Source organism: Lonchura striata, chromosome 2 (assembly GCF_050655825.1).
Source record: "Lonchura striata isolate lonStrDom1 chromosome 2, ASM5065582v1, whole genome shotgun sequence".
In the NCBI taxonomy this organism is placed as follows: Eukaryota; Metazoa; Chordata; class Aves; order Passeriformes; family Estrildidae; genus Lonchura; species Lonchura striata.
The window spans coordinates 51416466-51429896 of NC_140704.1; the positions used below are offsets into that span (position 1 = coordinate 51416466).

General features: G+C 38.3%; 1 protein-coding gene across 10 annotated transcripts in view; it reads left to right on the forward strand.

Moving 5' to 3' along the window:
• The window catches only part of TPK1 (thiamin pyrophosphokinase 1), a 300067-nt gene that overhangs the window by 109964 nt on the left and 176672 nt on the right, over positions 1–13431 (forward strand). For 9 of the 10 annotated variants that reach the window (XR_014952279.1, XR_014952273.1, XR_014952269.1 and 6 more), the window contains one exon: positions 6378–6447. Coding sequence is in view for 4 of the 10 variants with exons in the window: in XM_085569968.1 (XP_085426094.1) it covers positions 6378–6447 (70 nt within the window). In the remaining 6 variants the exon portion in view is untranslated. Of the gene's footprint in view, positions 1–5962; positions 6073–6377; positions 6448–13431 lie in introns of all 10 variants that reach the window. The other variant, XM_085569973.1, reaches the window with a different exon arrangement.

Below are 13431 nucleotides of genomic sequence, written 5' to 3' on the forward strand. Positions count from 1 at the left end.
AATCATTTTTATAATTGTAGGGAACACTATCAAATTGCTCTGTAAATATTAATTACTCAATGACCAAGTGCTGCTAAACCCTTTTGCATCCTTATCTTTGCATCCAGATATTTTGCACCCTTACTCCCTCTACTATTCCCAGCTTCCACATAAATCATTTCAAATTGCTTCTAATTTGATCATCTTTTGTATGCTTTCATCTTTCTAGTACGTAGTAGAGTGAACCCTGTCATCAAACTATATAAAGTTGTATTTATACAAATTCATGTTAAACCCTGCTTTCACCAATGTCTTTGATGGTGTTTGTTTAAACAGCCAAACCACTCATTTGCAATGTAAGGATAGACCTATTTTAAGTAGTTAAAAAGCCTCGTAGCAAGAATGGTGTCTAACCACAAAGCAGAAGAATATTATGGTCTGGTAGTTGATTTACTAAACAGAGCTGCAGCTGACAGAAGAGGGATGTCTGCAGTGCCCTGAAATTGAGATGGAAAAGCAGTTGCAAACAGTCCTGATAACACAGGTGGAAACACATGGGTGGGAGGCTATAGGTTGAAATGCAGTTTGATATCCTTTCTAGCAATCTGCAGCTGTACAAAGCCATGGGTTTGTTAAATTTATTTTTGCAGGTTCTGCAGGACAAAGGAGAAAATGAGACAGCACATAAATACAGATTATGCATTTTGTTGTTGGTAACTGCTATTTTTTAGTGGAACAAAAATGTGTTGTATCCTATGGCCCTATGTATCAAGCCAACCAAGCAATTCTCTGTGTAGCTACCATTTATTTCACATATGTATTACTACGAGCACTCCAAGTCATTAATTAAGCAGAGTTCTCTTATGCATAGATTTTGCTGGCAGGTTAATTATAGTTACCAAGCTACTGAATCAATAAAGGAATGAGAGAAAGAGATTGCAATACCTAGAAGAAGTTGTGTGAAATTAGAAAAGGAACATAGGGACTATACTAAGGCAGTTTAAGGACAGTTGTCACAAATTTGAATTTAAACAAAAAAAAAAGTATTTATTTCAAGATCTGTTTGGAAAATAATATCTTTTAAATGCTAATTGGAAGGAATAATAAAATAGGAATAATAAGGTTATGCTTTTCTTTCCCAGGTATTGGTAATTTTTATAAATGTATTTCCTTTCTATACACTCATCTTAGTCTGCAAAAGTTGCATCTCTTCTGTGGAGTCTTTTGCCTCACCTGAATTTGCAGGGCTATTGCATATGGTCATATACTTGCTCCTTTTCTGCAAAAAGCATCGGAACGAATTAGCTCATAGCTAAGACCTCCCTTTTTTGTGTTTCATATGCTGCCCATATCCTGTCTCACAGGGGCAGGAAGTTTTTATATTTGTCAAAGGGGTAAATATAAAGTAAACTGTTTCCAGTGTTTTTGTTGTGTCAGAATAATTTTGGTAAAAACTAATAATTAGCCCTAAAATGATGCCTCAAATTCAGTCACTAAAGGGAAATCCTTCACTGGTTACTAGCAGAAGATGCACCATTTAAAAGGAAGAGCATTGCTCAGAAAGGCTTCTGTTTCTTCATTCATGCTGCCTGTGAGAAACTCTTAGATGGGATGGCTTGATAATATGGCTTTATGTAACTCTTTCTTGGCATAGGTGGAGCTGAGGGGTATTAACTCTTTCCATAATTTCAGACACTGGACTGAACACATGCTGCTCCCAATATCTTGCAAAGTAGTTTCTGACAGTGGCATTGAGTTCCCCCTCCTACACAATAAAACAGTTGATTTTTTGATTGTCTTCATGCCCTAGTTCACTGACTGACACTGGAGTTATATGAGAAAGGAATCCAACAGATAGAAAAGGCAGTAATTTGGCAGATGGAGCTATTTCTGAGGAGCAGAGCTTATCACAGAATATTTAGATTGGAAAGGTGGTAATTTGTTGAAATGCCAAGGAGTGCGATTCACATACGAAGCTGGGGCTGCAGTGCACTTGTGTCCTTGTCCTCTTACCATCATCTCTTCTAATAACATGGGGCTCTGGAGATGAGCTGGGTATCCAAAATCACAGGCCTCCTCTGCTTCCAGTTGTTCTGGTTGAAAAAGCTGTAGCTACTAATTGCGTATCCCAATGTTTTTTCTGGAGGTGTTGGACCTCCTGACCCACCAGAGCTCAGTGAGCTACTTGGACAACCATTCCTTAGTATGTCTTACTTCACAGAGGCAGGGTTAACTGCTTCTAGCTCTTAGATAATGTCTTTGGTGACTTAGATTTTTCTGACTTTCGTCAGCAAGAGCATACTTTCATGTGCTGGCCACCTAGCCAAGTTGAGGGGTCTGCTGTAATGTGTTGGCACCCTTTGGGGCAGAAGAGGTGGTAAGAGCAAGACCTTTGGTGTTCTGGCAGTCCACTTAAGTTATTCTTCACTTTATAAGCCTCACCATCCACTTTGGTCGCCCTGGAAGATAACTTGGCTTTGACCCATTTGTAGCCCTTAGCATTTCATCCATCTGTGTCACTTTCCACTTTTTAATTTTTTTTTTTTCATCTGTTTAAATTGAAAACATCTCAGAAGAAGGTGTTTCTGTTTTCTTGATGCCAAGCCAAACAAAACAAAGCCCAAATCTTGTTCGGGTCCTTCAGTTTCTGCTGAAATAATTAATGAGGTTTCGTGTGAGCTGTTGCAAAGTGCCTAGAGATTCTTAGATTGGCCTATGCAGTTGCTATGTTGCACCTTGGCCAAATAGTTGTTTGTAAAGCAATTTTGTCTCTAATATAAAAGGCACAGTTAAAAATCAGTTCCTGTTATTTTTCATAGAGAATTTTCCATCCAAACTATAAGCTTAGAATTGCTGACCTTAAACACTTCCAGATAATAAGGATACATATTCTTCCAGGTAACATATATCATTACTTTTGTCAAGCAAAGCTTAGTTCAGTGCTGTAGAAATATTATGCTTTATTGGCCTCCAGCCAATCTGTTAATTACCTGCTAGTTCCTTAATGCAACTGAGGCTTTGTTTGATTTCAGTGTAAGTTATTAACTTGCTGGTAAAGGATCAGTACCTCATAAATTGTTTCCCTAAATAACTTTACAATGCTACAGAAGTTTTTTTTTTTTTTAATAAATAAGAATAAATATGTGGGGGACAGCTTTAAATTGCAATTATATAAGGTAACTCTTTTGATCTGAGATATCAGATAGTAGCACCATATCAATGTTAAGAACATCCAAGTGTCATAGTTCTATTACTCAGGCACCTTCCTTTCTTTGGGAGAATGTCAGTACTTTTACATGTACCAGACTGATTGAAGACTGATTTTTGTCCTAGGTTGGCTATATGATGCTTATATCCCCAATTGTCTGTTATGCTGGATAATAAGTTTTGCATCTTTAAGACTTGTTCCAAGAGCAAAGGGAAGGAGAGAAGATGCTCCAAGTTTGTTACCAGAAACTGCACTTGCTGCCCTGCATCCTGCTCCTGGCTGTGCTGTCTGCAGACAGACAGCAGGACAGAGCTCTCCTTTGCTTTTTAGTTAGTTTTAGCTAGCTGAGGCAGAGAAGTTCCCTGGACTGTGGCTTTTCTTTTTTTTGGACCTGTTTGCACCTGCTCTGAAAAAAACTTAGGAAAGCACCTCTGGCCCACCAGGCTGGGCCTGGGTTGCAGCATTTCCAGCACTGGAGGGACTGATAAGAGACTGGGTGAGCTGAGCTACAGCCCACGAAGAGAATTTGCTGAGTTTGTCAACTCTTTGAAGCAGCAAAAGGTTTTATTAATATTGTTCTATTTTTTGTGCTGGTGAATGCTTTGCCTGTTAAATAAACAGGTTTTTTCCACTTTTCTCCATGGAAATATTTTCCTGAACCAGTTAGGGGAGGGGCTGCTTGAATCTGCTTTCTAGAGGAATCCTTTTAGAAATTTTTCTCCTAAACTCACCCTAAACCAGGACAGTTTTGTACTGCTTAGTTTCGTTTCGGTTTTTTGGCCATGTTGTTTTAAAATTGTAAGACCAGATGAAGAGATCTTGGGCCAGGCTTCACTTGTGTATGTCCATTGAGAGAATATAGGCTCTGGCTGTGTTAAATTATTTGAGACCAATAATAGATTTTAATCTCTTTTAATGTATCTCATCCCATTCTTTTTTTTTTTTTTTTTCCAGAAGTTATAAGCTACTTTTTTTTTTTTTTTTTTTTTAATGTGGGAGAATAGATGGAAAACTCACTGTTTTCAGAAGGAAAAAGCTGTGACTGTCTGGAAATGTCTGGCAAACATCCTTTAAGTAGGTCACGTACCTTAGGTCCTGGCCTTGCTTAGATGCCTTCTATCTGCTAAATAAGCCAATGAACAAGATAGCTGACTTAAGGACAGGTATTGCACACTCTTCTTGCAATGGGACATTACTGTGTTCTGTGTGAGCTGAACTCCCTGAGAAAACAGGTATGTCCAGGTGAAAGGAAGTATAGCAATCCATTTTCAGCTGTAACCTCAAGTGAAAGGAGAAGTTAAAATCTTCAAGTCAAACACAGCAGGCAAAAAGTAGTGTTCTTGTCTTGTGATTTTGTATTCATCAGACTGGATGAGGCACTTGCCTGAAGCAGGGAATCACCATAGTAAGTGTCTGGCAAGTTTCTAGAATAATCTAGAAATTTCTTCACCTAATAAGATTTCTCAGGATCAAATCTGCTTGACCTTGGCTTGTTAATACGGGTTTGGGTGGGAGCTGTAAGGAGTGGGTGAAGTGGTGTAAGGGGACGGAGAAGAGCAAGAAATCTGAGGGCAGTAGTGCTTGCCTTGGTAGGTACTGGAGAGAGCTCAGGAGCAGAAGTTGTGCTAGAAACGATAAAAAGGAGTACAATGCTTGTTCTCCTTCTCATGGCTTCAGCCTGAAAGAAAATAAACGGAGGTACCCAAAGTCACCTGTGGTGAACTGTAGCTTTTGTGTTGTCCTGCTTCCTTCTTTCTCCCCCCAGTCCCCCCAAAATATCCACAACCAAAGTCAGATGGTACTGCACAGTAGATATTAATTTACAAACACTCCCTGTGGGAATTCAGCACCCTCATAGGAAAGAATGACTTAAAGCTGAGAGCAGCTATAGAGGTGAGCTCTGTTCTCCCTATTTGTATATGCTGGCTAAGTAAGGGGGGAGGTGGATCTTTCTTGGTGTACATCTAATGTACACCAAGAGGAAAGATACAGGTTTGTATCATTGCTGACATGTGGTTCTGACTGAAAAATAAACACCAAAGGAAAGTGGCTCTAGCTGAAAATTGGATTCTTAGAGGCAAGAAGTGCCTGATCTGATTGTTTGCAGCTTTCTTTCCTTGTCTCTCCTCTTTTTCCCTGCTGGCCCTGTGACTTTCAGCCATTTCAGGATTACCAGTCAGTCTCTTTGTGCCTGGAAGGAGCACTCTTCCCTAGTGTGGAAGTAACACCTTCTTTTATCTTATCTGCTATAGTTATCTAACTTGTGCATCTTGGAGCAAAACTGATAATGACTGCTAAGACAAGATGGTCATTTCCAATCTTTAATAGCTTATCAGGTTTTAAAAACCTCATGAAAGAGCTGTGTGTTAGTTACAGGATGATTAATAGGGAAGCTTATGAAAAAAAATACCAATTTATGCTTGATTTTGTAATAGTGTTAGACTTGTCTCTTTTCTCTAACTTAAGTCTGTATAAACAAAAGGATCACAAGAGAACAGATTGTTTAAATTAACTGGAATTAGTGGCACATGCCCTTTGTGGTCCCTGAGTTAGGTGGAAGTGGTGAAAATTATTGTGGTTTTTTATCAGGATGGTCCAAGATTTAAAGCTAAGATGTAAACCACCTACTTTATATAAGAAGAGTCAAACAGACTATGGGACAATATAGGAACTGTAATAAAGTTACCATTTTTGTGTCATAGGAGGGGAAAAAAGAGAAAAAATGTATTGTCATTATTAACTCTTGGTTATTTTTCTTTCCCAATTGTTATGCAGGTTGCTGTAGAGCCACCATAGGGAACTTTCTGCCTGGGTGAGAAGATAGTTGTCTTTAAAGTGCAAGTCCCCACTTGTGACAAGGTGGAGGATCCATCCATAGATGGAGGGTGGGCATTTTCAGGTTTTAGTATTTGCCGGTCTTGTAGTTTAAGCTGGCTGGGTGGCAAGTTCAGATATTTGCAAGTACAGTGTCACAATCAGATGAAGATTGGCACTAGTCTGATAGAAACAGTTCAAATTTCTATTTAGAGAAACAGGGAAAGCAGTTAAGTACTGGAAGCTAAAAGCCATACAATATCTCAAGCTTATTCCCTATGCCACTGTGAACAATTAATTTACACAGCACTGCCAACTAGTTGTGGGGTTTTATTTATAATGCAAGTGCATTGATATTCTCTTTCTTCACTTGCAGCTGCCCTGAGAGCTTGTGCTGATGGAGGTGCCAATCATCTCTACCACATCACAGAAGGGAGCCAGGAAAGGTATGTCAGCAATACATTTTAAGTCACTGAAGTCATCTTTTCTCAATGAAAGTAAAATGTGGAGGAGCAGGATCTGTTCAGTTAGTTAAGTAGCTGCTTGCTCTGTGCATGGTACTTTAATGAACTCTGTCTGGTAATATAATATTTTCTTCTCATTATCCTAAATTTTTATTCCCAGCTACAATTTATAAAAACACAGGAAGTCTGAAATGCCATTTTCATTGAAGCCCACTGGTCTTTCTTCCTCTTGAGAGCTCTCCTCTCAGTCTGTCGTATTTTGTGCATCCATCAGAGTTAGGCCTCTGAAAAAAATTTGCTGCGTCCCTGGCAAGGGTTGCCTAGAGGAACATCTGATGCTTGTCACCATGAGCTGAAACAAAGTGTGTCCTCTTCATTTTTCATGTGAGGCCTTAGAGGAAATCTACTTACTTAATGAAGTGAGATGGGTAATAAAATAGGAAGTCTTCTTTTTTGAATTAGTTTTTAATTAGCATCAGGGCATTATAAATGACCAAAGGCGAGTACAGACACTATGAATGTGTACACTAGATTAGGAAATATGACTGAAAAATATGTTTTTGTTTTCTGTGATGGCATTTAGAATTGTAAAACATCCCACGTTTCTGCAGCAGAGGTGTTGAGCTGGGGCTGTGATGCAAAATATTTCATTAAAGTGATTTCTTATCATTGTAGTGGAACCATGAAATATTTTGCAAGCTTAGCTTACTAAAGATGCTTTTTGCTTGTTGTGGCCCTGATTTTTAAAAGTGTTAAGTTTTCTTTTATAGTTCTTTTGAAAGTTTTAAAGTTCTCATAAAACTTCTTTAGCCTTCCGATAATGTTTACATATTTGAAAGTCAGAGTTCCCATTCAATTTCATGTATAAATAGAATAGTTTACATATTTCTCTGTAGAAGGAAATAATTGATTAATATTTGGACCAGTGTCATTGGAGAGGCAGTAATTCCATCCTCCAATCCACAGTCACAGTCACCTTTGGAATTCTATAAATACCAGATGTTTGAATAAAACTGGGTCGTTTTCTCTTTTGAACTTACCGAGCTTCTGTATTTCATGTCCAATATCAACAGGTATTTTGAGCAAGAATTCATAAATAAGTAGTTTCATAAAAGTGAATTGATACACTGATTCTTGGAGCAAAAAGGAATGAGAAGGGCATCTAGTAGAACTTACAAGCTTATGAACAATTTTATTCATACAGCAAATCTGATACATAGTTTGCTTTTCATATCATGGAAAGTGTATGATGGGGACAAGAGGAAGCTCAGTTTCACCCTCTCCTTCAGAAAAAAGGCAAGAGTTAGAAAGGAGGGCTGTAGCCCAAAAGTAAAAATAAAACTAAAAATGTTATCCTTTTTCACCTGAGGGAAGTTTATCTAAAGTTCTACAACTGCTAAAACCAAGAATGGAGTCTGGCACTACTGTTATAGACTATATTTTATAACATTTGATTTGTCCTTTTCTAGTAGTTGCTCACAGAGCCACGGAAAACTTAAGCAGGTGTCTGTTTGAATTCAACACCAACTTGCAGCAAACAGTGTTCTTTGATAATGGTAATGCTCTCAGAAGAACAACATTTGAGAGCTTTTGCTACTTTCTTTAGTAACCCATTCATCTGTTCTGCACATATTTATGTTTTTATTAAATAAATACAATTCAGGGAAAATGGATGATTATTCTTTGACTTAATAGTTCTTTCAGTCTTACATACTTGGCCCTTGGAGTATTATTTTCCTCTGTCTTTCTTCTTCTCATCTTAATTGCTTTGGTTGGGTATATTTTACCTTCAAAGTAGTTCTTTTGAAACAAAAAAAAAGAGTGCATAATTTGGATTTTTGTCTTTAAAGAAATCATTCTGCTGGAAAGAATATCCATTTACTTCTCTGAAGTATTTTTTCTTTAAATTCCCTGTCCATTGTTATTAAAGAGCTGTCTTCTCAGATGCTGCTGACATGCTAATCATTTTTTCATGCTGTCTTAACATTTTAAAACTATACTTTATTCAAAACCCTGATATCTAGTTGTGTTGTATCAAAAACTAAAGAACAATAGTCCTTTAATTTTAGGGATATAAATACAGATATATTTATACAGATATAAATAAAGAATTTGATTGATATTTTGGGCTTGATTCTAAGTGACACTAAATTTTATGAAGAATCCTTTAAAATGGGAATTAGTGATAATACTTTGGGAAAAGAATAGCTTGCAGTATGGTGCTCAAGTACTGATATCTTCCTTTGGAGACAAGTTCATATTACAGAATCACAGAATGGGTAAACTGGAAGGGACCCCAGTGGATTGAAGAAGCCCTTCTTGTCTTTGACAGCCTTGGCCAGCTTTAATTCCAGATGGGTCTTGACCATCTTCATCTCATTTATACTTACTGTGACAACCTCTCTGTATTCATTCCAAGCGTCCTGACACTGATTCCATTTGCTGTGTATTTCCTGCCTACACTCAAGTAATGACAGGAGTTCCTTGATCGTCCACAGGCCTCTTTCCCCTTGGCCTGATTTCTTTCTCACGGGAATGCAACATTCTTGGGACTGGAGGAAGTGATCCTTGAATATCAACCAGCTCTCTTGGACCTTTATTTCCTTCAGGCCTCATTCCCATGGGATTCTTCCAAGAAGATCCCTGAAGAGGTTAAAGTTAGCTCTTCTGAAGTTCATGGTTGCAGTCTTACTGCCCTGCTTCCTTCTTCCCCATACTGAGCTCCACAGTCTCATGGTCATTACAGCCAAAGCTGTGCCCATCATTCACATCTCCAACAAGGTCTCTGTTTACTAGTATGAGATGAAACACACCATTCCTTGTGCGATCATCCACTTCTTGTGTCAGGAAGTAGTCGTCAAGGCTTTCCAGGAACCTCCTGGATGGTTTGTGCTTCACTGTGTTGTTTCTCCATTAGATGTCAGGGTAGTCAAAATCTCCCACAAGAACCAGCGCCTGTGACTTTGAGGCTGCTTCAAGTTGCCTGTAGAAGGCCTCATCAACCTCCTCCTCCTGCCCGGGCAACCTGTAGCAAACACTCACAACAGCATCACCCTTACCAGTCTGTCATTTTATCCAAACTCATAAGGCCTCAACTCACTCATCATCCTCACCAAGAAAGAGCTCAATACATTTCCAAGTGTTACCTCACTCATAGAGGGCAGCTCCACTACCACACCTTCCCAGTCTACCTCTCCTAAGTAGTGTATTCAGGACAACATTCCAGCCACGGGAGTTATCCCCCTATATCTTCATAATCACAGTGAGATCTGTGACTGCACACAGATCTCTGCTACCTCTTGTTTATTTCCCATACTGTGTGTGTTGGCATGCAGGCACTTTTTAGAGGTATTTGATTGTGTCAATATCCCAGAAGGGGTGCAGAGGATGATGCATAGTCTTTCTACTGATTGTGTCTTTGGATGCTTGTGTTTAATTGAGGTATTCCCTCTTAATCCTCCATTTGCTGCTCCCATGGCTGCTGTAGTTCTTCCTCAGTGCTGAACAAGTCTTTAACTTGCTTTTTATTATGTTGGCCTATGCTGGTGGATGAAAAGCAGCAAAGGGTAATTCAAGAGCTTACCACTCCATCTGTTTCCTATTTTCTCCACTTGACTTGCTTTTTTTTGCTTTTTTGCTAGACCCATCAAGCAAACGAAGTTCACACCTTTCTTTCTATAGCCCTGAACAGGCTGACATAGCAATGAGACTTAATGTCATGACTAAGATGCTATCTGTCTTCCTCTGTGTTCATGGTGTCATTTTTATGATATTTGGTTGGTTTTCCCCTTTTCTCAGGAAATCTGAGTTGCAATTATTTCTGTTTAAAAACAAACCAGTCTAAGAAAACCTTCATTTCTGTAAGTGCTAACAAGGAGAAACCATGCCATATTTTTTCAATGATATGTTAAAACAAATTGCCTTCTGCAGCATGAGGGCTAAGAAGTGTAACCAAAAGGGTAGGATAACGTTCCCTCAAAGAGGCTGCTCCTAGGGAGCTGTCAGTGCTGGGGACATGGGAAAGGCAGGAATGAAAAAGGACTGAATGTTGGTGCTTTTTTCTCTCTGACTCTACAGTCCATAAAGGTTATTTTCCTTAGACTGTTAACACCCGTTCCTACTTAGAAACAAGGATTACTGCTAAACCATTCTTGAATGTTAAACATTTTCTACTAATCAGACTTAAAGGTGAGTCGCTGATCTTTATGGGTTCTTTGCTCTGCCTCATTCTGTCTGCCTTGCCTATCCAATTTTGAATTTTCTTGAATCATTATGAAGCACTGCTTTCCACTTCAGCATTGTTTATCTGTATCACTGCAGAACTTGTTTCTCAACACCTTGTGATTACATCTCAAGACATTGATTAACCTGGGTGTCACTTGCTTTGGGGTATACAAAGGTGAAAATGCATTGAAAACTATCACCACATTGGAACCTTTAAAACCAGTCATTAGTACTTGTGTCTTGGATGCTGTTTTCCAGAGAGATGTCAAATCCAATACATACTCAGGTTTTGCAGTGTTAAGAGCATCAAGTTTAAAGAGGAGAGCAGTGAGCTCTACAAGATGAAGGATAAACCAATCATGAAAAAATACTGTGTTTCTGGAGTTCTGGTTAGTATTTCAGACTGACTGTGTGACACTAGTTGGCTTGCCTACAGTCACAGATATCATGTCTTTCACTACCCTTTCAGTTTCTCCCTGCAAACTATATAAAATATAAGAGTAGCAGTAAAAGTGGAAAATGATAGCATTTTCTACATATTAAACATAAATGAGGTGAACTCATGTAATGCATGAAAGTGCAGCTGCTACTATACAATTCTTCTCTGAACAGGCCATAAATGCAGGCAGCCTCAAGAAGCTCTGCAGGAGTTTTTAAAAATTAGGAACAAATTCTGTAGACATTTCCAGTTGATGTAGCTGCTAAATTTCAAATACAGACCTCAAAAATATCTTTTTACAATCAACTTTTATATTTTTGAAATCCCTGTCACGATGTAATTCCACTTCAGCTTTAATTTGCCTAACTTCATTCATCCCCAGGCAGAGCTCTGTGCACTCCAGCTTCTCTCTTAAAGAAAAAGTAACTCTTCTTCTCCACCTTCCTATCCTATTCTTCCTCAAAAGCCTGCATCCCCTCATTGCAACACCCAGTCATGTTTCTGTGATCCCAACAGGATTGTAGCTCTGCAACTGCACACAGATCTCTGCGTTTCTCCCATGCAGCACGCATTTTCTAGGGGTTTATTTTGCACCAAAGTTTGATAGCTAAACAAAAGTTTAACCTTTGAATAGGAAAAGTAAGCTAATATAACTTCCATGAGGAAAGGTTGTCATCATTATATATTTGCCTGGATGAAAAGTGGAAAGATGAAGAGTAGTGTCTATATTTTGACAGTGTCATGTGTGCATTTTAGCAATTAGTGAGGGTTAGTAGTGCCTTGGCTACTTCAACTGGCTATTTATAGCTTACACTGAATTTGACTAATCTAAGAACCAGTGCCTTCATTGACAAGACAACCAAAAGAGAAACATCTGGACAACAGCTACCAAAACCCATCTGTAAAATGAGATCTATTTTTCTGAATAACCTTCTACTCATGGAAAAGTGGGTCCCTAATAAGATTTTTAGACTGAGAAATTCATACATACTTTGCTGTGCTGCGTATTGGATTAGAAATAGAGTATTTATGAAGGTAATTAGCCATTGACATAACTTAATGTACAGTTGAGAGAAATTCTTTGAACTCTTTAGATTAAACTGAGTTTATTTTATTGTTTTTAGGATATCTTATATTCAGGCAAAATTTAGGGCACTGATGCAGAAAACACTGAATGAGATTATCTGAGTATAGAGTTCTACATGAAGAGTACAATGACAATTTCTTGTCTTTAAAATCTACTCATTGTATGATTTGGGGAGGATGTGAGACAGCTATACGCATGAAGTTTTTGCTTTATTCATGTTGATATGAGAATATGTTTTAGTACTGTTTAAAAATGTATATATAACCTCTGAAACTGTGAGATCAAAGCTAGCACCTTTGCTGCTAGTGTTGAAGAGTTCTTTGGTTTGAGGGATTGCAATCCAAAAGCCAAGAAAGTTGAAAGCTCAGGTGTGGCAGCAGCTCTCTGGCCACAGGGAGAAACACAACTTTTCCAGGCATCGTCCTGGGAAAGGCTAAAAGATCAGAGAAAAGAATGAGAAACAATTTCTATCTTCACTTGCTGCACCTGTTGTTGTGAACACGTGGAATGTGTTATGGAGATTTGTTTACCAGAGGTGGTTTCTTAATTAGCTAACGGTGATGGTGTTTGGACTGGAGGACCATTCAAGTCCACCTGTATCGTAACTGTCTATAAAAGAGCAATGGGTTTCTTAATAAAGATTATTGATCAGCCTTCTGTGAATCATGGAGATTATGCCAACTATTTCCTGGCCAGGAGCCTGTTGCAGTGACACTCAGGCAATGTTTTATTTGTCAAATAGCTTAAAGGAGATCTTCTACATCAGACATCTTTGCTTGACATAAAAACTATAGCAGTGTTTAAAGATCAAAATTAGAATCTTGTGTTTATCCTAATAAATTCTGCAAGAGTGTTCAGAAAAAGAACCTCCCTATCCACAGTTTCCTCCTTTAGGAAATACCTGACTTGGGATCCATTTTTAAATTTTTAGAAAACAGCGAGGCATCAACAAATTTAAAGAAAAAGAAGAAATCTGTCTCTTAGTGTTTGGAAGGATTAATCCATTTGAAGTTGCATAATGTGTTTGCTTCAGGTAGTGCAGATGAGAAATTCTCAAGATACCTCAGGATCATGTAATTTTTTTTTGTTTTTTCATTTATGTCTTCAATTTAATTACTTTCACTCGATTGCATTTTCAAATACATTTATATTCCAGAAGCAGTGCATTGTTAAGTCAAGATTTGTTTCAGAAACAGTGAAGAGTTGAGGTAGCAAG